This window comes from Vidua macroura, chromosome 23 (genome assembly GCF_024509145.1).
Source record: "Vidua macroura isolate BioBank_ID:100142 chromosome 23, ASM2450914v1, whole genome shotgun sequence".
Taxonomy (NCBI): Eukaryota; Metazoa; Chordata; class Aves; order Passeriformes; family Viduidae; genus Vidua; species Vidua macroura.
Genome location: NC_071593.1, coordinates 6,479,546 through 6,506,145, shown reverse-complemented (window position 1 = coordinate 6,506,145; position 26,600 = coordinate 6,479,546). Strand labels below are relative to the sequence as shown.

General features: G+C 47.0%; 1 protein-coding gene across 1 annotated transcript in view; it reads left to right on the top strand.

Annotated features, from left to right (window-relative positions):
* The window catches only part of LOC128818376 (ATPase family AAA domain-containing protein 3), a 28,257-nt gene extending 7,058 nt beyond the window's left edge, over positions 1 to 21,199 (top strand). Inside the window, exons 7-16 of the mRNA XM_053997656.1 lie at positions 1,458 to 1,527; positions 3,701 to 3,856; positions 4,059 to 4,115; positions 5,023 to 5,148; positions 5,951 to 6,075; positions 8,849 to 8,900; positions 10,802 to 10,872; positions 13,350 to 13,517; positions 13,785 to 13,893; positions 20,813 to 21,199. Of these exons, the coding sequence (XP_053853631.1) occupies positions 1,458 to 1,527; positions 3,701 to 3,856; positions 4,059 to 4,115; positions 5,023 to 5,148; positions 5,951 to 6,075; positions 8,849 to 8,900; positions 10,802 to 10,872; positions 13,350 to 13,517; positions 13,785 to 13,893; positions 20,813 to 20,992 (1,114 nt within the window). The 3' untranslated portion in view covers positions 20,993 to 21,199. The remainder of the gene's footprint in view (positions 1 to 1,457; positions 1,528 to 3,700; positions 3,857 to 4,058; positions 4,116 to 5,022; positions 5,149 to 5,950; positions 6,076 to 8,848; positions 8,901 to 10,801; positions 10,873 to 13,349; positions 13,518 to 13,784; positions 13,894 to 20,812) is intronic.
* The last annotated feature ends 5,401 nt before the right edge of the window (positions 21,200 to 26,600 follow it).

Here is a 26,600-nt window from a genome sequence, read left to right as displayed (position 1 = left end):
GGGAGCTGCTCCACGTGTGTCCCCACATGTGGGAGAACCTGGGGTTTGTTCCTCTGGAGATGCTCCACGTGTGTCCCCACATGTGGGAGAACCTGGGGTTTGTTCCTCTGGAGCTGCTCCACGTGTGTCCCCACATGTGGGAGAACCTGGGGTTTGTTCCTCTGAGGAATTTCAGCCTGGTGCTTCTCCCACATGTGGGAGAACCTGGAGTTTGTTCTTCTGGGAGCTGCTCCACGTGTGTCCCAGCCTGTGGGAAAACCTGGGGTTTGTTCCTCTGGAGATGCTCCACGTGTGTCCCCACATGTGGGAGAACCTGGGTTTTGTTCCTCTGGAGCTGCTCCACGTGTGTCCCAGCCTATGGGAGAACCTGGGGTTTGTTCCTCTGAGAGCTGCTCCATGTGTGTCCCAGCCTGTGGGAGAACCTGGGGATTGTTCCTCTGGAGCTGCTCCACGTGTGTCCCCACATGTGGGAGAACCTGGAGTTTGTTCCTCTGGTGCTGCTCCAAGTTTGTCCTCACATGTGGGAGAACCTGGGGTTTGTTCCTCTGGAGCTGCTCCACGTGTGTCCCCACATGTGGGAGAACCTGGGGTTTGTTCCTCTGGTGCTGCTCCACGTGTGTCCCCACATGTGGGAGAACCTGGGGTTTGTTCCTCTGGAGCTGCTCCATGTGTTCCCCACATGTGGGAGAACCTGGGGTTTGTTCCTCTGGAGCTGCTCCACGTGTGTCCCCACATGTGGGAGAACCTGGGGTTTGTTCCTCTGGAGCTGCTCCACGTGTGTCCCCACATGTGGGAGAACCTGGGGGTTGTTCCTGTGAGGAATTTCAGTCTGGTGATCCTCCCACATGTGGGAGAACCTGGGTTTTGTTCCTCTGGAGCTGCTCCACGTGTGTCCCAGCACATGGGAGAACCTGGGGGTTGTTCCTCTGAGGAATGCCAGTGTTGTGTGAACTCTGTGGCTTCTCTTGCTACATTGTCACCTGAATGGCAACCAGAGACATTTAGAGTGATACAATTTTTCTAGCAGATTATTTCAAGCCTTGTCCTCTCGTCCTGGAGCTCAGTAGCTCTGAGATCCCCTCAGTTCTTTCAGGTCCCCTCAGGTATTTCAGAGCACCCATCACAAAGCTATAATGCAGTTTGGCTCCACAGGGGTGAGTGTTTAGCTTTGGAATTGGTTAATTTCAGGTCCTTTGAGATTTTGAACCAAAAAAGCTTTATTAAAGCTTTAATAATGCATTAAAGAAGTAAATTGATACCATCTTAAGGCCAGCTCAGGTGTAGGCATCAGATGATTATAAATATATTTTCCATGCTTGCTCATGTTTCAATTCTGAGGTGAGCCCATAGCTTTGACTTTTCTGAAGAAGATTAACAACTTTAATACAATCTGAAAGCCTGTCTTTAAAATGTATTAATTCAGTCCTTGAAATCCTTTTCTCTCCTGCTTGCCACAGGACAGCTGGGATGCTCTTTGGGGAAGGATTCCGTGCTTTTGTGACAGACTGGGATAAAGTCACAGCCACGGTAAGCTTGGGAAACCTGTCAGTAACTTCCAGAAAAGCCTGTGTGTAAATGTGTGCTAAACTCCTGCTTGTGTCACAGCTTTAAATCTAATTTTGATGTAGCCTAAAGGGCACTTAGAGAACTCTTACGTGTGCTAAATAAATTGATTAAAAGCCAGACCAGCATCTTTTCACAGGATAAAAGAGCTTGGCAGTGGAATCTTGGGGACATAAAGTTGTTTCTCAGTGTAATGCTTAAAACAAAGCAGCAGTGAAAATATATTTTTGGTAGTGTGGCTGGTTAAAATAGAAATTTTGCTTTAAATCAGTCACGACCATCTGCTCCACCCTCTGATTTTATACACACAGGCTGATCCAAAACATCCTTTGCCTGAGAGCTCTGGGGAGAACAAGCCAAGCTTTTAGTGGCTCCTTTTGTCATCTGTACCTGGGGTGTCTGCAGCATTCAGAGCCTTTTGTAGATCAGTCCTTGGTGCTTTGAGCTGTGCATTCACTTGACCCAGATACCAATTTCCTGCATTATGGTCATTTTTGCTTCTGACATGCTTTTTCTTTTGTGAATTTGGGACATTTAGCTCAAAAAAAAAAAGAAAAGAAAAGAAAAAGGCAAGTATATTTTTAGAAAGGAGATAACACAGCTGGAACTCATCTTTTCTGTTGCTTTGAAAAGTTTGAAATTACTATAAGGTAAGAACCAGTCAGTTATTTTAAGATTCTTGTAAATGAAGGCTGAATTTTCAGCTCTGTCTATTCTAAATGCTTCTCTTTCTCTACCTCTTCCCAGCCAAGCAGAACCCCAGAGGTTCTACTTCAGATTGTTTGGTCCATTGTGGTTTTGGTGTAATTGTCTTTATTTATCAGAGACCCATTCCTTTGCTTGATGCTTTATGACAAATAGGTAGACTGTAATCAGACTGATTTTTAGAGTGGGCAGTTGGGTTCTTGTTTGACACATTTTTAAAGCTCTGTTTCTCTGTATCTTGTGACATGAACATCAGTGAAGTCCAAAAGTCTGAGGAAGTGACCTTAGATCCATCCAGGCAGAGGGAACTTTGTGCTGGATGGTTTAAGAGAGCATGAGATCATGGCACTGTTTTTAGAGGGAGCTGCTAAAAAGGTGAAATCTGTTCTGTGTTCTGTGTCTGAGCTGAACTGGGTGTGGAGATCCCTCACTCTTTGCATCCTGGAACTCACAGTTCTGCTCCCTTCGTGCTTCCACCCAGAGCAGAAGTGATGTCACACATTTCAGCAGAGTGAGAGCTAACAGATGGTGCCTCATGGTTTATTGAACACTGCCATCCTTGTTGTCCTTGAGGCTTTTGACCTTGATCTGCACTTGCAGGAGAAGTCAGCTTATTTTAAAAGCAATTGCTGCAGTTTGCTCTTGTCTCTGATACAAATTATTGGCACCAGCTTTAAGCTGACTCCAAAGTCTGGAGTCTTTCTGCTTCACTGGCAAATCGATGGGAATGGCTGATTTTGTGGGGTTTCTGAAGGAGCAGCCCAGTGAGTGATGGTAATTCCCATTCCCATGCTGGTAATTCCCATTCCCATGGTGGTAATTCCCATTCCCATGCTGGTTTTGGCTTTGTTGCTCCTCTGGAGCCCCTAATTCCCTGTTGTGTTACAGCTGTCACCTTTAGCAGATATTCCCTTTTTTGTTCCCCACTGTGCCCTGCCTTGGTGGCAGCCACGATTCAGCTGTTTTACCTTGGCATCTGAAATTCAGCTTGCATTTTCTGGTGTGGTCAGGGGCATTCTGGCAGGCAGCACCTGGCTGATGTGGCTGTTTTATCTTCATTACTCAATTTAGTTGAAAATCCAGCCCCACACTTTTTGGCTGATGTGGCTGTTTTATCTTCATTACTCAATTTAGTTGGAAATCTGGACATCCCCACATTTTCTTGGGCAGGATGTACTTTTGGATTCAGGACTAAATGCTTCACTTGTGCTTCCTCTGCTTTTTGCTGTGCAAGAGCAGTCAGTGAACAGGGAGTGTGAGACCTTGACTGTCTGAACAGGGATAAAACACCTTACCAAAAATAAACCCCTCCTGCTCAGCATTTGTCCTGAATTTTAATTCCCCACCACAGGACAGGCTGCACACAACAGCACTGCCTTGCCAAGTGTTTTTGCTCATCTTTCCCCCCCTTTTTTTTTTTTTTTTTTTGCAGGTGGCAGGCCTGACCCTGTTGGCAGTGGGGGTTTATTCTGCCAAAAATGCCACGGCTGTAGCAGGGCGCTACATAGAGGCAAGGCTGGGCAAACCCTCCCTGGTGAGGGAAACCTCCCGGATCACGGTGCTGGAGGCTCTGAAACATCCTATCAAGGTAAAATTCACCTTTGTTTCTGTGTTGCACTCAGCAAAACTCAGGCTGGGATTGTCAGTGGGTCTGAATAAATGGAATATTGGAGGTAGAATGGCTGGGCCGAGCCCACTGGTATTTTTCTGTAAGATGTTTTGGTCCAAGTGAGTTGTCAAAATGTGGGGTTTTTTTTCTACCTGTGAGTAACTGAATTTGTCCTCTCAAGGTTGGTAAACGTCTCACCAGCAAGGCTCAGGATGCCCTTGAAGGAGTTGTTCTCAGTGTGAGTACTCTGTTCTCCTGTCTCGGGCTGTGAAGGATGACTTTGGATTCTAAATAAGAGCTGCTGGTTCCTTAAACTCACTTCTAAAGCTGTAATTCCAGCAGTTTTGGAGTCATAGCACCCTTGGGACACTGAGACCATAAATAAGCTCCTGTGTTCAGTGTGACATGCATTAAGCAGCCTGTTCACCTTTTTTTCCTCTGTGAAAAGCAGTTGGAAGTCTCAGTTCAGTCCTTGCTCTGCTGCAGTTTCTCTCTGTAGTCAGCATGTGAAGATTCAGAATTCCACTTGTGCCATCTGAAGTTAAGGATTACTGAACCCAGACCTGCTTCTAGGCCAAAAAAATCTAAATATTGTGTGCATTTTTCCACCCTGAGATTGGTTCTTAACTTGCTAATTAGTGCTACTTCTGTCTATTTGCTTCTGAATTTGATTCCTGGTTATCAGGCAAATTTAAGAGCTGCTTGAAGCTGCTGAGAGAAAATGCTCCTGCAGGAACAGCTCTCTCCCAGTATCCCCAAATGCAGTAGTAATATAAATATGAGTTTATGACTTGAGAAGGAATTAGCACTGCAAAGAGTTGCTTATGTTTTGACATATCCCTCCCAGGGCATCCATTAGGAAGTGAATATTTAGGTGTTATCTGTTCCTAAGAGTAGTCACTGCACTCCTTCCTGCACTGCTGCTTTTTCTTACGAAAGAATTGTAGCCAAGTGGACAGAAAATCAAGTAAATCCTCACATAGGACAGGAAATGACCTTGGTGTGGAGTCATGAGCAGCTGAAGTTAAGACTTAAAAGCTTGATCCTGGAGTGCTGCCTCCTTCCTGCAGGTACTGATGTGGGAACCTGGTAGGTGCAGCTCTTTTGGTACCTTCTGATCCTTAAATTTAACTCTTTTCTTGCAGCCCCAGCTGGAAGCACGTGTGAGAGACATTGCCATAGCAACAAGAAACACAAAAAAGAACAAAAGCTTGTACAGGAATATTCTGATGTACGGCCCCCCTGGCACTGGAAAAACTCTTTTTGCCAAGGTAAAACCCTGCCAAGATTCTGCCAACCTGCACCTTGCAAAGCATTCTGAAAATTCCAGGGCCTGAGGACCTCCCTGGGCTGCAATCTATTGCTGGAGTGTTGCATAAACATTGTGTTCCTGTTGGGGAGGGAGGCAAGGGCAGCCTGCCTGCTTCAGCTCTGAATCAGTGCAGCCACTTGGATTCTGGTGCTGAGAGGAGGCAGAGGAGCCTTTCCATCTGGGAAAGGCCCTTGGCAGCTGGGATTTGTGGGAATTGCAGCAGCAGCCACTTCATACCCACCTCTGGTGGCTTTATGCCCTTGCCTAAATGGCTCTTTCCTGCTCCAGAGCAGACACAGGCGTGGCTCCATGTGCAGAGGCACTGCCAGGATGATTTTTACATGGATTTGAGTCAGAATTTGATTTTTTTTCCTTGCTTGTCCACAAGACCTGAGGTTTCATCAACTTTTTAACAGTGACAGATTTGCCAAACTGGTGCAAGTTGAATTTTTTTCTTACATCAGTACATGAAACCCCTACCCCAATAGTTTTCAGAGATTGTGGCACCTAAACCTTTGTATGGCACCTACTGGATTTCTAAAACCACCTAGTTTGGGTTTCTAAAGCCAACAGAGATGCACAGAAATGGAAAAAATAAACAATACACAAGTTAAAATTGCCATTAAGTGATAAAGAAGCCAATAACTCCCTTTTTCAAACCAGCACAGTGACAGGACTAAACTGCTTTCATTCCCTCTTCATCCTCCATGGCCTTGCAGTGAAAGAAAAGGTTTAATTTGCTGGTTTTTGTTTCATTGCAGAAATTAGCTGTGCACTCAGGCATGGATTATGCCATCATGACAGGAGGGGACGTGGCCCCCATGGGCAGGGAAGGGGTCACAGCCATGCACAAACTCTTTGACTGGGCCAACACCAGTAGGAGAGGGTAAGTTGAGCTTTTCTTTAATCCTCAGTTTGTGTTTTTGCTCAAAAAAACCCTCACCACAACAGTGGTTTTGCTCTAAAAACCCTCACCCACAACTACAACAGTGTAGTTCAGCCCCTCAGTTGCTGTTACTGAGTGAGGTAACACAGAATCTCCTGAAGTTTTCCTAGAATGGGTGAATCCTTGTTAATTAGTAATATTTTAAAAGCTGGAAACCTTTGCTTTTCTCTTCTCTCAAACCCTTCCTACACCAACTTTTCCAGATCAGTCATAATTTGATTGTCTGATCTCACCAAGCAGGAGGAGACTTCCTGCCCACTTGAAAGCTGGGACAAATTACCTTCAGGGTGATTAATGATCTGACAGTAATTAGAAGGTGAGCACAAATCAGGTGTTCACGCTCTGGATGTTCCCTGTTGCAACTGCTCAGATTTTAAACACTTGATAGTGTTTAAATCCAGCTTCTGGTTTACTTTTGAGTCTCAAGCAGTGAATTATAAGAAATAAAAGAGGATAAGGAGGAGATGGATGCTAAAGGCATTGACATCAGTGTAAAAATCACAAACACAAAAAAGAACTTTTGCTTTTTCAGTCACCTTTAAAAGCAAATTTTTATCTGCAGAGAATCCTCCTGTTGAGGCTGAATCTGGGCTCCCTGATTTTGTAGGAGTGTGTAGTTAATTTGCTCCTAGCATTGTAAATGGATTTTTGCAGTGCAGAGGTTGCTTGTCCAGCCAGGATGGTAAAATTCAATATTGAACTTTCAGGAGGTGTCACTTTGGGTTTTCTGCTGGTTTGATCTCAGATGTGTAAATGTGGCTGCCCAGTGATTTATGTGTTCTCTGATTGCTTGAGATGGACATTATCTTGCAGTGTCTCTTTTAATCCTTGCTTCATTCATCACCTAATTCTTTCTATTTCCCCTTACAAAGAAAAAAAAAAAGCAGGGATTTAAAAGCAGGATTTAAATTTTTGAGCTTTTATCCTGAGGCACTATAGAAGGGAAGGTGTTAGAATTTAAGTGAGCTGAGAATTTAAGTGAGAAGTTGGAAGAGATGTGAGGATACTCAGCTGGATGCTCCCATCAAGGAATTATTTTACAACGCTGCCTGGGTCTGAATTTCTCTGCCCTAATAAAAAATTCTGTGAATTTCAGCTTTCTACACTTCCTGATCAAAGCTTACATGTGTCCATAAAATCAATATTCTCACCTCCAGTAGCACTGAAGTATTTAAGCATATTTAATTCTGAATATCCACCAGTGTTAGCTGTTGCCTTTATTAGCTGAAATTGTGATAACAGACACTTTTCTGCAGAGAATATTTGGGAGAAGCTGGGGCTGGGTGGGAGATGTTAATAGGCCTGAAATCCCCTGGAAGAAAGCTGGGTTTGAAGTTGGGCAAGGAGGTAACACAAGCTGTGACAGCTTTATGAGCAGCCTGGTTCTGTTATTGATAAACATCTTTACAGGCTCAGTCCCTTGGGAAGAGCACTGCCCTTGGGTTAGAAGTGAATTTATTTTGGTGAATAATTCATGGACTTTATTAATTCACTTCTCCACAGGTAGTAAAACCATAACATTAGTGCTGCTGTGGTTTGGAAAAGAAAAACCTCACAAAATAACAAAGCAGGCTGAGGAGAGGACTCTGCTTTGAGCTTTTCAGAGTGGCACAAGGAAGAGAAATGGCAGGGAGGTGTCACTGTCACCAAGACTTCTGTATTGTGCCCTTGCACACATCTCTCTAAAGAGGAGGGAATGCTAAAATATCACTCAGATTTCAGCAGGTGTAAATTTCAAATATCTACTGCAGCTTGGCAGTGACATCCAGCACTGCCAGCCACAAACTACAGACTGTGCCTATGGAAGCTCCCACCTGGATTTAAAAATCCCCAGGAGTTTAAGGTCCTGTGCCTTTCTCTTGCTTCAGTCTGCTTCTGAACAGCAGTAAGAGAACTCCAGAGGCCTGGGGGCAGATCTGTGGCCTGAGCTGTGTGAAATGAATCCATTCTTCAGCTGCTGGGCTGGGCCAGGTGCACACCATGGACAGGTTGCTACAGCTTGAAAAGCTGTAGTAGAAAATGAGGTTCCTTGTGCAATCCTTTGGGTGCTGGCAGCTGTGGGTGCCTGGCAGTGGGGCAGGAGGATCCTGGAGCCAGCTGAGCCTCTGCTGGAGCCCTGGCTGCTGAGAATTCCAGCCTTTCTGTGCTGCCAGGCACCGACCCTCAGGAGAACACTGCACTGACCTGGGGCTGTGGAGAAGCTCCCAAGATGGAATGGTGGAACTGGGATTGTGGGGGTGGAGTTTGGAGAGAAGTGTGTGATGTCACAGGGTGGGAAACTCCAAGTTTGGGGTTTTAGAGTGTGATGATATATATGGAGCAAGATGGAGGTTTTAGGGTTCTTCTTCACCTTCTTCTCCCTCTTCTCCACCTCCTTCTCCATGGGTTTGGGTGCTGTTATGCAATTGGGTAAAAAAGTCTGCATTGCAGGCCATGGGTGGTTGGTTATTGAGTTAAAAGTAAAAATAATTTAGGTGTCATTTGATAATTGGACAGTTTATCCTTAAAAGGCCCTGTAGAGAGAGACAGCTCCATTTTTAGTTTGTTGGAGTGAAGTGCTGCAGAACTCGGGGCTTGTGACACTCTAACATAGATAAGAACTAATAAACATCTGAAAACAAGAAATTCCATCTTGTCCATGGCAAAAAAAGGAGCAAAGACTCCCCAAGGCTGACTGACTGTCCTGTTACTGTGGGATGCTTTCCTTTTGCAGCCTCCTGCTGTTCGTGGACGAGGCCGACGCGTTCCTGAGGAAAAGGGCCACAGTAAGTGCTTGGTGTGTGTCTGCTCTGCTCCTGCTGCACTGCCAGCCTGTGCACTTGGATTACCTGGCCTCAAAGGGCAAAAAAATTAAAGCTGGCAGGTGCTTCAGTGCTCATCTGATTAGCTGATGATAATTTTTTGAATTTTCTTTTAAATGCCTGTTGCTGCAGGTCCCCAGCTGGGTAATAATTAGCATTGACTCCATGGTTCAGAAGGCTAGACCAATTGCTTTATTATTATATTATCTTATACTATATTATATTATACTTTTATTACACTATATTACAGTAGCAAGAGCTCTCTAACTAACTACTTATTGAAAAACTTGTGGCTCTCTCTCCTGAGAGTCCTGACAGAGCTGTGGATCTGCTTGGTCATTGAATTTAAACCCCATCACCAGAATCCAGTCAAGCACTCACCTTGGGTAAACAATCTTCACATGGGTAGAACACATGAATAGAGATAATCATTGCTTTGATTCTTTCTCCTAACTTTCCCAGGCCAAAGCTTGAGAGAACTCTCTCTGTTCTCTCTCTGACTGAGCTGAGAGCTTCCATAAACACCTTTTATGTATTCTCAAAACCCTTTGCAGTTTTTTGTCATTTTCTGTCCTTGGGGTCTCCTGAACTTGTTGGAACCCATGCAGCTGTAACTGATAATTGCTTGTGTGTAGCTTCTCTGTCCCAGAGGTGCCTGGGAAGAGATGTTTTTCTAAAATAAATAAATACTTGTAATTTCATTTCATCTAATATCTTGACATAGTCCTAATATTTTAATTAGGCCAAAAAAAACCAGATATCCTAAAAGCCTCGCCATTAAAAACCAAAAGATCCTAAACTGCCTTAAAATACCAAAATCCTCTCTAAAACACATCCTATAAACTAAAATTAAACCCATCTAGGGGAAAATACTGTGGAATAAATAAATATCACACTATTCATTCATACCTCTCATTAAAATATCTTTATTAAATATGCTAATTTATAAAATCTATAAAATTGTAGACATGCTCTACTGTGAATGTACATTTCAGAGTATTCCACCTTAGCAAATTGCTAAAATCCTTACTAAATTCCAAGATAAAAACCCTTTATCCCTTAACCATGTCTAACTCTTCATTTTAAGACCAAGGAAAAGGCATCAGTGGCCCAGTCCTGGTGGGGGTTTGGCAGCAGGAAAATAGGAAGGAAAGAAGCATTTATTGAAGGTTGTTCATGCTGGTACCTTGCAGGGTTTAGGCTTTGTCCCCACAGATATTTATCTTTGAAAGTTTTCATTACAAAACTGCTTTTTGCTACATGAACAAAGTTACAGCAGCATCTTCCCCTGCACAAATAATTTGTGTTTCCAAAGTCAGTCACCACATTGTGCATCCAGCCTGGACCTGCTACTTCAATCCCAGCTGTGTATTTAAAGACCTAAAAGTTGTGTATTTAAACCTTCTCCAGAAGGTTACTTTAGATGTGTGAGTGAATCCTTTACTTATTTTCCTGTAATTATCACACTGGACTGCCCAGCTAAAATAGCAGGGAAAGCCACCTGGGCCAGTGGCTGGAGCATTGGGTTGGAAACCAAGAAATTACTGGATGAGTGTGGAAAAATCTGTAGTCTCTCTCCTGGAAGCTTTTTTTCCTGGGTATATAAATTGATTTTTTTCCTCCAAGGTGTTACAGTGCTTTGGATTCTGCTGTAATGCAAGTGCTTGGCAATATACAAGATTGTCATTAAACAGAATTCTGTTATTTGACAATTCATTTGACAATAAATTGTCAATAAACAGAACTCTGATATTGGACAATAATTTGTCAAATAACAGAATTCCCTTTGTGCTTAATGCTGATTAAAGCTCTGACCTCTCTGCAGTCCTCAGCAGCTGATCCTCCTTTGGGTTTCATCTTTGCAGGAGAAAATCAGTGAAGATCTCAGAGCAACTTTAAATGCATTTCTGCACAGAACAGGGCAGCACAGCAACAAGTGAGTACCCAGTTTCAGCAGCTGCTGTTTCCCTGGGTTGAGGAAAGTCTTTAAAGGGTCTCTGGTGTACAAATGGAAGTTGGAAATGATCTGTGCTGCTGAATAAAATCAGCAGAGAATATCCCCCTTTCACTTTATGTGCTTGTTCCTCCTTCAACTTTTCCTGGCACTTGGAAATCAGAACAGAAGGAAATTTTTTTTTCCTGAAACTTAGGTGGTATTTAGACATCTTGATTGTCTTGATGTTTATATTTTCTTTCTTGGCACGTTACTGTTTATACAGGAGCTCAGGAAAATCACTACCACAAAAATTCAGAGTTATGCTGGCTGGCTGCTTTGTGTTCCCTGGGAAAAAAACACTTGAGTGGTGCTTGTGCCTCTCCAGTGAGCTCTTCCCATCTTGTGCAAGGAGCTTGGAGGCAGAAGAGTTCCCATCTGACTCCATTTCTTCCCATCTGACCCCATGTGGGGTCCCAGAGCTGTCCCCTCCTTGCTGAGCACAGAGTGGCAATGTCACTGTCCCCAGCCCTGCTGCCTTTGTCACCTCTGCTCAGTTTAGCCAAAGCCATTTCCTGGCTGCCACGACAGAGAGCTGACCTTTCCTCCACCTTTCTCAAATCATGTTTGATTTTTTTTTTTTTTTTTTTTTTGCTGTGAGCTTTACTTAGTTGTTAGAATTTCTCCTGTCACAATTGAGCCAACAAGAAAAGTTGTCTCTGGCTTTATGGTGGGAAAGTGAGGTTTTTAATGATGAACTCCCCTCAGTGAGGCTGGAATGAAAGACTTTTTAAGTAACCTCTTGACATTGAAATAAATATCCTGGAAGGTCACTGTTCCAGGACATTTTCTGTCCTTGGGGTCTCTTGAACTTGTTGGAACCCTTGCAGCTGTAACTGATAATTGCTTGTGTGTCTGTCCCAGAGGTGCCTGGGAAGAGGTGTTTTCCCAAAATAAATAAATTGTTAGAAAGCAAGGTGTTGATCCTGCAAGAACCTTGGTTTTCCCTTTGGGAGGAGAGGGCAGATCTCTTCTGAAATGATCCATGGAGTTGCTCTAGAAATTGCTCAGTAGAATTATTATTATTTCATGATATTTGCAAGAATAATCACAATAAATATTTGTCCTGCAAATCAGGGACAGGCAGGGGATGTTTCTTTCTTTCTTTCCCTGATGTTAAATTGCCTTGGAAGAGCTCTGGGGGTGCTTTTTGGGTGCTGGGGATGTTTCTTTCTTTCCCTGATGTTAAATTATTTTGGAGGAGCTCTGGGGGTGCTTTTTGGGTGCTGAGGATGTTTCTTTCTTTCCCTGATGTTAAATTGCTTTGGAGGAGCTCTGGGGGTGCTTTTTGGGTGCTGGGGATGTTTCTTTCTTTCCCTGATGTTAAATTATTTTGGAGGAGCTCTGGGGGTGCTTTTTGGGTGCTGGGGATGTTTCTTTCTTTCCCTGATGTTAAATTATTTTGGAGGAGCTCTGGGGGTGTTTTTTTGGGTGCTGAGGATGTTTCTTTCTTTCCCTGATGTTAAATTATTTTGGAGGAGCTCTGGAGGTGCTTTTTGGGTGCTGAGGATGCTCTGCCTGCCCTCAGAAGGGCTGAGCTCTCGTTTGCAATGAGCAAATTCAGCCCTGATTTCAACCATGAGCCATTTGAGGACACTGAACATGCCCTGGTGATTCATGCACTGCTTTTTACTTCTGAGCAGCCTTATTGCTGCTCTGGGCAAGGAGCAGCCCTGCATCCATGAGTGGGAGCTCACTGGAATGGGTGAAATGGGCTGTGTAAATGGGCTGCCCTGGTGACACCCTGAGGAGAGCTCTTCCTTCAGCAGGGAATCGTCACCAGGATTGGGAATTGCTGCCTTTCAGCTTCCCAAAATCACCTTGTGGGGTAGCTGACTGGCTGAATATCAGGCTGCATGGCAATCCTTAATCCAGGCTCGTGTTTCTGCAAGTCTTTGTTGGTAGAAAAGCCACAGTCTTGTCTTGGCCAAGTTATCTCCAGAAATGACAGCAGAGAACACGGCCCCTTGTAGCCAATGATTCAGCCAGACAGCAAGAACATCAATATTCCAATAGCTGTGCTTAAAAGCCCATTTCAAATTATTAGGCACTATTAAACTGGTGACATCAATTAAAGCATTAAAGTATTGGCACAGGGAAGAAGCATCATTACAAAGCAATAAAAAAAGAAAGAGTTTCCAGCTCCAAAATGCAGCAGGACGTGGAGCAGCACATCTGTACTGAGGAGCAGAGCTTGGTCTGCACACTTCAGACTGTTCTAAACAGCCCAAAACACATGTTAGTGTGCTGCTTGAGATGCTGTTAAAGCTATTTCTAAGGAATCCAGATTTTTTTTTTCCATGTGATGAAACATCTTTGATCCCAACCACGGCAGCTCCCGACGTTCAGACTTAACTCATCGATTTTTATTTTTATGGCTTTATCAGTCTATCCATTTTTTTTTTTTTCCCTAATTCCAGGTTTATGCTTGTTTTAGCAAGCAACCAGCCTGAGCAGTTTGACTGGGCCATCAATGACAGGATAGATGAGATGGTGAACTTTGACCTGCCCCAGCTGGAGGAGCGCGAGCGGCTCGTCAGGATGTATTTCGACCAGCACGTCCTGAAGCCAGCCACGGAGGGCAAACAGTGAGTACCCCTCACAACTCTCCCACCTTGGAGAATTCTCTTGCTTTTCTTGGTTTTCCTGATCCCCTTTCCTGTGTATTCTGTCTATAAACCCTCTTTCAAGAAGCAGCAGAAGGGTTGGGAGATGCCTCTCGCTGTCTCGACACGACGCCATCCCAGACTTTTTGTTGTGCCCTTAAAACTCAGGAGGCAGTAAAGCAAGCAGGAATCTGTAGGAACTCCTGTGGTGTGGCTACACATCAACCAAAAGGTTGTTCTGCCTTTCAGGAGGTTGAAGCTGGCCCAGTTTGATTATGGCAAGAAGTGCTCAGAGATTGCCAGGCTGACCGAGGGCATGTCCGGCCGGGAGATCTCCCAGCTTGCTGTGGCATGGCAGGTGAGTGGGGCTTTTCTCCTTCCTTCCTTTCCCTTCCTTCCCTTTCCCTTCCTTCCCTTTCCCTTCCTTCCCTTTCCCTTCCTTCCCTTTCCCTTCCTTCCCTTTCCCTTCCTTCCCTTTCCCTTCCTTCCCTTTCCCTTCCTTCCCTTTCCCTTCCTTCCCTTTCCCTTCCTTCCCTTTCCCTTCCCTCCCTTTTCCCTCCCTTTTCCCTCCCTTTTCCCTCCCTTTTCCCTCCCTTTTCCCTCCCTTTTCCCTCCCTTTTTCCCTCCCTTTTTCCCTCCCTTTTTCCCTCCCTTTTTCCCTCCCTTTTCCCTCCCTTTTCCCTCCCTTTTCCCTCCCTTTTCCCTCCCTTTTCCCTCCCTTTTCCCTCCCTTTTCCCTCCCTTTTCCTTCCCTTTTCCCTCCCTTTTCCCCTCCTGGGAGGTTTGAATGTTTGATTCTGGAGTCTCAGATCATCTCTCCCTGTGAAAGTTTCATTTGTCCATAGGGTGGTACCAGATCACTGCTGCCTCTGGGGTGGGTGTTGGAATATCACCATAATTCCTCATCCCATACATAGGAGCAGTTCTGATAATCTCTAGTGGGAAATCCCTTGTGGAATTTAGGTCAAGCAGGTGAGTTTGGGGTCAGTTTGGGCAGTCCATGCTGGCCACACTCATGGTCCAGCTCAGGAAGCTCAGCAGAAGAGGTGCCTGATGTTGGTGCCCTCCTTTGTTCCAAACCCTTTCAGTGCAACTTGAGCTATGAAAGGAACAAAACTAACTGAAAAAAAAAAAAAAAAGGATATTTCTTCCATACATAAAAATAAGAAATGCAGTCACTTGGAGTACAATTATTCACATGCTTTAGTGTTTTGGGTTTTTTTTTTTTTTTAAATCAGGTTTTCACCTTGTTTTGTCACAGCTGCCAGTTCCTTACTGGATTGTGTATTTTCATAAACTAACCTAGAAATATCAACTGAAGGGATGTGCTCCAATTTGTGTGTCACGTAACCTACTCATGTCAGCTTCCTTTCAGGGATTGTAAAAACAAAGTGGCTTTTTGTTTAGTTCTTAAATTTTTAATTTAGTTTAGCAGCTCACAAACATCTGACTAAGTTTGTACATTTCATTCCTTCTACTACTGATTTTCCACCTTTTAAGGAACAGAAATATTTATCCTTTCTAGTATAAATTAATTTCAATTACAGTAGTCAAGAGCTGGGGTCCAGTTTGAGTGCTGTTAGTTCTTATTTTATTCTTTGGTGGCACACAGCTGGTTAATTTTCCTGTATAATTTTTGTGATATTGAATCATATTTCAAAATGTGTGCTGTCATCTGCCCCACGTATGTGAAAGGCTTTGCTGCCAACTATTTCCTGTAATAAGAAGTTGTGATAAATGATGCTTTGCTTTTTATCACCCCTTATCAGCAAGTTTGTCATTTCTCCCCAGGAATGACCTCAGCTTTTATCATTTCTCCTTTAAGTGCTGGTGAAGGAAGGAAAAAGGTGGGGGTGACTAATTTTCCCTGACAGCTTTTAAAAATGTACCTGGTGCTGCCAGCACTATTAACAAGGTTTGATGTAAAACTGCAGCAGGAAGTTGTTGTGCTCCTCTCTGCTCTCATGAAACACTCAAAGGGCTTTAAAAAAAAAAAAAAAAAACCACTCAGGAGAGGGGAGTGGGGGGAAATATTTGAGTTGGTTGGATGCAGCAAGAAACTTCATGTGTTAAAATGAAAGTTCAAATCAAAGTTCAAGTTCAAACCAAGGGGACCTCATTTCTTGTTGGTCAGGAAGGGGAGGGGGATGTGCCAAGGGTCAGTGGCAGCCCAGGGACTGGACATGACCCAGGCTGGGCTGAGAATTGTCTTCAGCACTGCCCTGGAGCTGCCTGCCAGAGCTGTTGATGCCCTGGGGGTTCTTTTTCGGTCACTTGTGATGCCTCAGGATTTTAGATTTTCTATTTTTCATCTCTTTGTAATCCTGCAGTTCTTCAGTGTAGAACTCTCAACTCCATGTGCAGTGTGAGCTGCTGTCTTCACTTTTTGGGCAGACACAGCAATTCCTCTCCAGGCCTGGCAGTCAAGGACACCTCACTGCCTCAGGCCCCAAAAAAAGTTAAACAAAAATGAGTTTGGGGGCAGCAAACTTGGAATAAATCCAAGCTGTAATTGGAAGATTCACCCCCAATATGCAAATGGACCAAACTTATAAAAATATAAAAACCTGTGACTTGTTGTCCATTTTTTGGACGAGGAATTTGGAGCTGTGACCAAATGGAGCTGCTGTTCCTGCCAGGAGCCTTGGCAGGACGTGTCCCCCCTGCCTTTGGGTTTTTTCTGTGTGAAGCCCCTCAGCAGCTTTGGGGAAAAGCCCCTCTCCAGGCAGGTGAGTTTACTCACCCACCCCCAGCTGCTCTCCTGGGTGCTGCTGGTATTTTAGCCCCTGTTTTAGCACTTGTTTCGTTGTAGGATCAGGGAAAGCTTTTAAGGCTGCAGTTTTCCAGCCTTTCTGGCAGTGTTTTCCTGCCTCCAAATTCCTGCCTTGCTGCTCTCCTTGCCGTGGTGCTGGTGCACCCCTGTGGATGGCTGTGCTCTGAACTGGGTCAGGGAGCTGAGCAGAGTTAAAAATAGCTTGGCAAGATGAGTTAACTGCATAGCTACAGTGCTCAGGGTAGGTAGGAGCTGGAGGAACCAGGAATTAACTCCAAAAAATCCTCACCAGGCTGGATGCAGCAGCTTAGGGTGCTTAGACACTCTGTATTTCTTATATCTCATATCAATATTTCATTTTTGGCCTTTTAATTCCCTTTTAATTCAAGGTGCTGCCTGCCAAAGGTGGGAAATAGATTTACAGAATATTCTGATTTACAGAGTGTTCTGATAATAGATTCAGAATATTCTGAAAATTCTGATTGCAGAATATCCTGAGCTGGGAAAAGCCCACAGGGATCATCCAGGGGCCCAAACCCCATAACCCCACCCTGTGCCTGCTGTGAGCAGCCCCTTTCTGAGTGCACACCTGAGCTTCAGTCCTGGGCACAGGAAGGTTTGTGTGGCCCTGGTGAAGCTTGGAACCTCTGGGATCATCCTCACTTCCCAGAACTGGATCCCAGGGATGGTTTTGGGGAAATTCTGAAGCTTTAGGGGGTGAAAGCATCACAAGCACCAGCTCTTCCCTGGGCCAGCAGCAGTGACCACTCTGTCCTGTGCCCTTGCAGTGAGTTCCCACGAGGATTCTCCTGCCAAAATTGCCTTTAGAAACCATCTCAGTTAAACTGAGAATTATCTGCTGCTTTCAGAGGCTTAACTCCACCCTAAACTGGATTTGGGATGCATTGGCTGTCACTTCCATGAAGTTCTAACCCAGTGTTGTTTCAGTCTGGCTCTGGCTGTCCTGAATTTACCAACAGGAGGAAAAAACAAGATGCAGAAAAGCCAAGAGTGTAACCTCTAGCACTGGGAAAAATATTGCTGTCTGGCACAGCTGAGAGTGTGCGTGCTAAAAATCCATTTTAATCTCTTCTGCAGAAGTCTGAGCATTCCCTTTTGTCCTTGTGCTTTTCCATTGCCCTTTATGGCTCTAGCATGGACTTGATGCATTTTCACCTTAAAAATTCCCCTCAGCTCTGTTTCTGGTTGTGTGCAGACTTGCCAGCGCTGTACTCCAACCTGCTGATGTGCTTTAGATAAAAATGTCAAAACCTAAAAGCAACCTTTCACTATTCCAAGCTGTAATCTTGGAAAACTGTTCTGGCAGCACTTCAGGAGAATTCCCAGGAGTTTTATGTCCCAGTGTGAGCTTCCTGTCATTTCCTTGCCTTTTATGCCACTGACATAAATGCCTTTTTTTTTTTTTTGCTCCCTGAACCTTGTTTATATTTTAAAAATAGCTGTTGTATTTTTGTGGTTTTGTTTTGGTTTTTTTTTCATCAGGCTATTTTCATTATAAATGGGATTTAAATGATACAGATGAGTCTGGCCAGGTTAAAATAAACCACAAGCCTTGGCTGAAATGAAACATGAGGTCATTCAGGCTGGATTTGTCATCTGTTCCATCCTCACCAAACAAAATTATTTCATAATTGGGTTTGAGGGATAAACCAGGAATTGCTGCACTGGAGGAAAAGGGTTAAAATTTGCCCATGCAGGAGGCAGAGGTATGAATATAAATGAAGCTTGGTACCATTTTTATATGTGCAAGCTACTCCCAGAAGGGGCAGCTGCTTCTCCCATTTGCTTTCTTGACAGCGAGGGCCTAAGGCTTTCTAAAAATAGAAAGTCATTGAGAAAATCAGCAGAGCATGAACTGCACAGCTCTGCAGGAGGTTCCACACTGGGCTGGATGGGCTGTGCAGTGCCAGGGAGGGGGGCAGGCAAGGCATCCTTCCTCTCTGAGCTCTGCAAGCATCCCAGCAAAGCTCTTTTTGCATTTTCAAACACTCCAGCAGGGCTGCACTGAGAGCCCTATGACAAAAAGTGAAAATGTAAAGGGGGTGAGTGAGGTCTGAGCAGAAGATTTCCAGTGTTCCCCTTTTTGCAGAGAGGACAGGAGGGGTTGGGAGAGGTGCTCTGGGAATATTTGGCAGGTTGTGGCAGCCTCAGTGCTGAGGATCCTGCTCAGGCAGTGAGAGCAGCACAAGAACCTCTGAGAATAAAGAAAAAAATGGAGAATAAATAATAATAAATAGAGAATTCTCTATTTACAGACCTGCTCCTTCTCTGCACTCCCTCCCTGAGGCCAGGCTTTACTCCTGGTTTCAAGCAGGAGCAGCAGCCTGCCTGGAGGAAGGATTGCAAAGGGTTTGCACAGGGAAAGGATTTGATGGTGCTGGCAGGACAAACCAGCACCTGCCAGCTCTGCTGGGTTGTTGGACCTTTTGTGGTCCAACCAGTTCCCCCCCCAAAAAAGGGCTGGAAAATAGGTTAGAGGAGCCTGAAAGCCAGCTTGGGTAAGCTTTTGCTTATTGCTGGAAATAATTACTCCTCCTGCAGTGAGGTATTTCTCCTTCCATCTCCTCACTGATGTAACAGGCAGCTCTAACCTCAGCACTGGGGTCCTGGCAGAGCAACAGCTCACCCTGGGCTTTGTCTTCTGCCCCATGGGCATCCCTGGGCAGGGGAGGTGTGAAAGGGTCACACTGGAGTTTGCTCCTGTGCAGCTTCTGCTGTCAGACTCGTTCCTTGCTGGAATTGATGTTTTGCACCATCAATAATTGATGGAACCTGTGTGTGATGCCTCAGAATCACTGCAGTGAGCTGTGAAATCACAGTTAGAGCTCCTCACTGGGACAGGGCACAGAAGGGTTGGCACCTGACAACCCAGGACCTGGGGAGAACTTTGGGGCCCTTAGGGCCAGGCAGGATGGATGTGGGGAGCTGCAGGGCTCCCACCCCTCATCCCAATCTCTGTGCAGCCAGGGGATCTGTACAGCCAGGGGATCTCTGTACAGCCTGGGATCTGTGCAGCCAGGGGATCTGTGTGCAGCCTGGGATCTGTGTGCAGCCTGGGATCTGTGTGCAGCCTGGGATCTGTGTGCAGCCAGGGGATCTGTGTACAGCCTGGGATCTGTGTGCAGCCAGGGGATCTGTGTGCAGCCAGGGGATCTGTGTGCAGCCAAAGGATCTGTGCAGCCAGGGGATCTGTGTGCAGCCAGGGGATCTGTGTGCAGCCAAAGGATCTGTGCAGCCAGGGGATCTGTACAGCCAGGGGATCTGTGTGCAGCCAGGGGATCTGTGTGCAGCCAGGGGATCTGTGTGCAGCCAGGGGATCTGTGTGCAGCCTGGGATCTGTGTGCAGCCAAAGGATCTGTGTACAGCCAGGGGATCTGTGTACAGCCTGGGATCTGTGTACAGCCAGGGGATCTGTGTGCAGCCAGGGGATCTCTGTACAGCCAGGGGATCTGTGTGCAGCTAAGGAATTCCTGTACAGCCAAGGAATTTCTGTGCCGCCAGGGGATCTCTGTGCAACCAAAGGATCTGTGTACAGCCAGGGTATCTGTACAAATCTCTCCACAGCCAAGGAAGCTCTCTACAGTAAAGGAATCTCTGTACAGCCAAGCTCCCTCATTCCCTGAGCTGCTCACGGGAGCACTTGCACAGGGAGGAACCAGATTTAGAAATCTGCAGCTCGGGGGCTGCTCTGTTACCTTGGAGATGGGTGCAGCTGACAGCACAAGCATCCTTCCCTCGTGTGCTGTGCTGGCATCTGCAGGGTGGCCACGCTGAGCCCCAGCTGTCCTGCGTGTCCCCTGCACAAGGGACAGTCCCTCTGCTGCCTCGCAGGCCTGTTCCCCCTGTGGGTGGTGGCACAAGGGTGGCAGGAGCTGGCAGCCCTTTCCCCAAGGAGCTGTGGTCACGTTTGTGCTGCCTCTCGCAGCCGCAGGATCCAGCGTTTGCCAGCAGAACTGGGCAGGGCAGCTGGGAGGAAAGGAAGGGAAGGGAAGGTCCTGTGGGCATTTGAGTGCAGGCTGGGAGCTGCCACAGCACAGAAGTGATGCAGGAGAGGTTCCTGAGGGAGTGCATGAGGAAAGCAGGATAAGGCACATTAAACATCATTTCAGAGGCACCGCGCTGCCCATGTTCCCCCTGTGAAAGTGGTTAAACGATTTTCTGCTGCTTGGGATGGAGTTGTTCCATCACCCCCCCCTGCACCCACCTCTCTTCATCTTGCTGGCTTCACACGTGCAGCTCTTTTAGAGCAGGAGAGGAAATTTAAAGGAGCCAAGTGTGGGTCTTGTCTTCTGAAAACAAGGGCTTTGATTGCCAGCAAATCCAGAGGTGGGCAGAGCTCCTTGCAGGAGCTCCACTAGGAATGAGAGCGTTGTGGGGGAAATCACACGTGGAGGAGGGAACAGCAGACAGGGAGCAGTCTGAGATGTCCCCTGATCCTGGGACATGCCATCCCTGAGCTGACTGAGGTGTCCTTGTCCCCACAGGCAGCAGCCTACGCCTCGGAGGACGGCGTGCTCACCGAGGCCATGATGGACGCCCGCGTGGCCGACGCGGTGCAGCAGCACCGGCAGAAGATGGAGTGGCTGAAAACAGAAGGTGCTGAAGCAAACAAAGAGACTGCCAGGAACCCCCTGCTGCCTTTCCCCAAAGGGACACCAGTGTGAGAAAGCGCTGCAGGCTTCACGTGAGGAGAGAAAAAAAAAGGCAAAGGTTTGGTGGAATCAGCCGTGGAGAGCAGCCCTTGGTGCCAGGGAGGGGCTGCTGCCTCAGCCTGCCGTGGGTCTCGTGGTTTTAAAGTGCACCAGAAAAACAAAAATGGGTTCAAAAAGGCAGAAGCAACTGAATTTATTAAAGGACCCCTTGGTGAAATACCACTGGCTGTGTTGGTCTCTATGGCCTGACCCCAAATCCTTCTGGGGTTTCTGCAGTGTCCCAGCACCAAGGGCCTGTGGGAACCCGGGGCTTGTCCAAGCCTGATGCTCCCATGCATTTCAATTTGTGGGGTTTGTGCTCCAGCAGAGGCATTTCTCACCCTTTTATCCCCAGATCCTGCCCATGACACGGCTCCTTGCTCACTTGAGTTGCCCTTCAGAGTAATTTTTTCTTAGAAATGTGGATCTGGGGGGGGATTCACTGCTTGAGCTGGAGTTAACACGAGTGGTCTGAGAGCAGCCTCACATATTTTTCCCCCAAGTAAACCACTTTTCTCCGTGAAGAGGTGAGTTTGAGGCACACAGATGTAGTATGGTCTGAAGAAAGAGATGAGTGGGGCTTGTTTGCTCCCACTGCTGCCATCAAGCTGCTCTTGCCACACGAGTTTTCTGCTGCATTCCTGGAACAGCTGGGAAAATGTGCCATTGTCAAGCCCTGAACACGAGCCTGTCTTGATGAGATGACATTTGTTCTTCTGTGCATATGAGAGACAGGTTAGAAAATCTCCTGATTCTTTTTTTTTTTTTTTTTTTTTTTCTGTGTTTGAACTGGATTTGAACTCTGTGCTCTGCTCTGAGGCCTCTTCTGTAGCTACACAGCTCAAGCACGTTGGCCTGACCTAGATCTGTGCCCTTGAGTAGCTTGCTGAGCTGTTCTCCTCACACAGGAGCTGCCAGCAGCCCCTTTGTCCATCCCAGGCCTGCCCAAGCCCTGAGCTGTTCCCTGGCAGGAGCTGCTGAGCTCAGGAGCAGAGCCCTGTCCCTGTGGTGTAGGAACTGCCCCCTGTTGATGGAGTCACCAAGTCACCCTTTGTCTCCTTACAAAGGACAAAAGCCCAGAAGTTTCTCTCCTCAATTTGGGTAAAAGACACCTCACAGGACCTTGGGGACTTCACCTCAAACTCAAGGACACCCAACTGGGCAGGAGCCAGAAAGTCCCACCTGAGCAACTCCCGAGAAAAAGAAGAGAACAAAAGAAGTAAATCACTTTTGTGAAGTGTTTTAGCAGGAGCAGGAACCTCTTGCCCTGGCTCGGTTTTCCTCTGTAAAGAGCTTTGTTATTTTGCCTTTTATTAAAACCCAAGGAGACAAAGGGTAACTTGTTTACTCCATCAACAAGGCCCACATTCCTACATCCTCCTGTCACCTGTTACACTTTGTGCTGTTATTTCATCCCAATCCTGCCTTCCCAAACCAGTCCTTGCCCCTGGCCCTGTGCCCTCTCCTCACCAGCGAGGTGATTCCATGCCCTGCTGCCCACTGGACACCTGGGCCTGTTTCTGTCACTGCTGCTGTCCTGTGGAAGGTGACAGGAAGGGGAAGAAAGGCTCCCTGTCTCCCTGAGCTCCTGCCCCATCCCAGATTTCAGTGCAGGGACTGTCCCTGGCTCGCTGCCACCTCCAGGGTGACCGATGTCCCCGTGGAGGTGGCACCCAGCTATCCAGGGCCAGAGGATGGCAGCCCCAAGCTGAGGTTATCTCCCCTCCTGACACTGAGTGATGAGCCAGCAGCACTTCATTCTTCTATTCTTTACCATTTATTAGATGGTATTTTGTGTTGGAGAGCAAATCCCAGAGCAGATGGATTCGTGGGCAATCCATCACTCCCATCCTGCCTGCTGCCACTGGAAATGTCCTGCTGGGGATGTCCTGGTGGATCCTGCAGCTGGGGGACAGATTTACAGCCTGGCCAGCTCTGGCTGCCCGCAGTTGCCATCCTTGGAAGGATTTGTATGGGATGTGAAAGGCTGGGAGGAGATTCCAGCATGTGAGCGCCACGTGCTCCCTGTCCCTGCTCTGGGCCTTAGGAAGGTGGGAATCCCCCAGGAAACGCCTCCCTGCCAGCCTGTGTTTGTGTTTGGAGGGGAGAAAAACCACTCAGAATCTTGTCTTGGGTGCTGGGGTTTATTTCCTGCTCTGCTTTGTCTGCACTGAGCCTGGGACGTGCCCAGATGTGCCCGGGCTGGTGGAACAAGTCCTGCAGCAACATCTGTGCAGGGCTGGAGCCCCAGGCAGGCCCAGAGCTGCTCTGTGGGGATGCTCCTGTGCCAGCAAGGAGCAGATGTTGGAGATCTGGTGCAGACTTCAGTCCTGCTGCAATGGGAAATGATCCCACTTTTCCTTCCTCAGGCCAAAGGCCTGAGATTCCTGTGCTTTTCCTGCTTTTCCTGCCCTTCCAGGCAATGGGCACAAGAGGCTCAGACTCCTCTCACTCCTCTCTGCAGGCAGCTTGCACCCAGAATTGAACAGTAAATATTTTGCTTTAAAATCAGTTTTGGATCTTGGAATTTCCCTGTTTTCCCAGCCAGCAGGAGCCAAAAGGGTGAAAATCTGTCCCAGAACCTGGGGGGATCCCACAGCCCTTCCTCAGAGGTCAGGACAGCTCTCCTTGCCAGCCTTGTTTGCACCTCCTCCTGTCACCCCCCTGCCCAAAAACTGGGGAGCTGCTGCTCTGGGGTGCCCCAGTTTTTGAAAGGTTCACTGGGTTCAAAGGGTTGGAAGAAACACTCAGATGCAAAACATGCAAAAAACTATTTTACTGACAAACAGCAAAGGATGGGCTTAGTTCCAGGAGCTGAACTGGTTCTCTAATATACAAACATCTTATTGAAAGGGAAGGAATGGCTGAAATACACTCACCTGTTGACCCAAATAAAATCACAGTGTGCTTTTTCTATTGCCTCCCCCAGCCCAAGCTCTCTGCACCTTCAGCTGCTCCCTTCAGCACAGCTGTCACCCCTCCAGCCACTGGAGAGCACAAAGCCCTGGGTGAAATCTGCCTGTGCAAGTGTATTTAATTAAAAAAAAATTAGCCATTATTGCTTTTCAACCACAGTAGAGATTATTCTGTGATTAGACTCGGAGCAGAGTTTAACCTCTCTCTCTCTGGTAGTTTGGGCTGTGCCTCTCCCTGCCTGATGCATGCAGAAGTGGTTTGGGTGCAGGATGAAAGAAAAGAAGGATGAACCATCAGGGAAAGCAGCACTGCAGGCTCTGTCCTGGTGGTTCACAAGTGAAAAACCTCCCTCAAGTGAGTGCAGGGCTCCCTGTGCCTCAGGGTGAGCTGGGACTGAGCCACCCCGGGGTGACCCTGCTGGGAATGCCAGCAGGGGCTGGGAACCAGGAACCCCCCTGGGGCAGAAATGGAATAAATGGAACCCCCTTGGGGCAGGAATGGAATAAATGGAACCCCCTGGGGCAGAAATGGAATAGATGGAACCCCCTTGGGGCAGAAATGGAATAAAGTGAACCCCCTTGGGGCAGAAATGGAATAGATGGAACCTCCTTGGGGCAGAAATGGAATAAATGGAACCCCCCTGGGGCAGAAATGGAATAGATGGAACCCCCTTGGGGCAGAAATTGAATAAATGGAATCTCCTTGGGGCAGAAATTGAATAAATGGAATCTCCTTGGGGCAGAAATGGAATAAATGGAACCCCCTTGGGGCAGAAATGGAATAGATGGAACCCCCCTGGGGCAGAAATGGAAAAGATGGAACCCCCCTGGGGCAGAAATGGAAAAGATGGAACCCCCCTGGGGCAGAAATGGGATAGATGGAACCCCCCTGGGGCAGAAATGGGTGGGGGTGCCAGAGGAGGGACAGGCTCCGTGCAGGGCCACGGTGACACACAGACAGAGCTTTGGACACACGGACACACAGCAGGGTCCCCACAGCCCAGCCGGGGCGAGCAGCTGCTCCTGGCTCTGCCACATCTTCCCTCTCCTCTGCTTCCTTTTCCTTCCCTCTCCTCTGCTTCCCTCTCTGCTTCCTTCTCCTCTTCTTCCTCTCCTCTTCTTCCTCTCCTCTTCTTCCTCTCCTCTGCACCCCAAAACCAGCTGCAGTACGCCCCAAACAGCTGTAACACCCCCAAAACAGCTGTAACACCTCAAACCTGCGGTGACAACCCCAAACCATCTGTAACACCCCAAACCCCAGCTGTAACACCCCAAACCCCAGCTGTAACACCCCAAACCAACTGTAACACCCCAAACCCCAGCTCTATCCCCCCCAAACCAGCTCTATCACCCCAAACCCCAGCTCTATCACCCCAAACCAGCTCTATCACCCCAAACCCCAGCCGTAACACCCAAAAACCCCAACTGTAACACCCCAAACCCCAGCTCTAACACCCCAAACCAGCTGTAACACCCCAAACCCCAGCTGTAACACCCCAAATCCCAGCTCTATCACCCCAAACCAGCTGTAACACCCCAAACCCCAGCTCTATCACCCCAAACCCCAGCTGTAACACCCCAAATCCCAGCTCTATCACCCCAAACCAGCTGTAACACCCCAAACCCCAGCTCTATCACCCCAAACCCCAGCTGTAACACCCCAAACCAGCTCTATCACCCCAAACCCCAGCTGTAACACCCCAAACCCCAGCTCTATCCCCCCAAACCCCAGCTCTATCACCCCAAACCCCAGCTCTATCCCCCCAAACCCCAGCTCTATCACCCCAAACCCCAGCTCTATCCCCCCAAACCCCAGCTCTATCACCCCAAACCCCAGCTCTATCCCCCCAAACCCCAGCTCTATCACCCCAAACCCCAGCTGTAACACCCCAAACCCCAGCTCTATCACCCCAAACCCGCTGCCTCCTTCACCTTCTGCTTCTCTGGGGGCCTTGGCACCTCGTTCCCCAAAGAGGAGACAGCTCAGACCTGTGGCTTTTGGGAAAAACTCTCCTATTTTGGGGGTTTTTGGGGTGTTTTTGGTGTCCCTGCTCGGGAGTTTGATGCCATCCCAGATCTGCTGGGTCAGGATTCCCTCCGTGCACAGGAAGGAATTTTGGCCTTCAAATTTTGGCCCACAAAACCTGTCTGGTTTCCCTGGATTAAAGTGAATTATTCCAGTAAATTTAATTGCACTGAGAATATTTCTTGTTTGTTATTTTGTGGGGGTTTGTTTGTTTGTTTTTGGCTGGGGTTTTTGTTTTTGTTTGTTTGTTGGGTTTTTTTGGGTTTTTTTTTTTGCCTAAGTTTGAACAAGAGAGCAGTTCAAAAGGCTCCAGACCCAGCAGATTTTTTTTTAATCTGGAGTTTTTTTACAACAGGGACATTTTTATTATGTTGGATTTTTTTTTCCCCTCTTCCAGAGCATCAAATTTTTATGGAATTTTGTCATGGATCAGCCAGATCAAACCTAACAGGTGTGAGCCATCACTTCACCCTTTCCAGCTGTTTCATTTTTAATATTTCAACCAAGCTCAGCTGCTGGAGCAGAGCAGAGCCAGGCTTTACATTCAGTCTGAGTTTAGATCAGTGGAAAAATTGCTTTTTAAAGTGCTTTTTTTCCCCCTTTTTTTTTTTTTACATAACCAGTTCCAGGTACTCAGTAT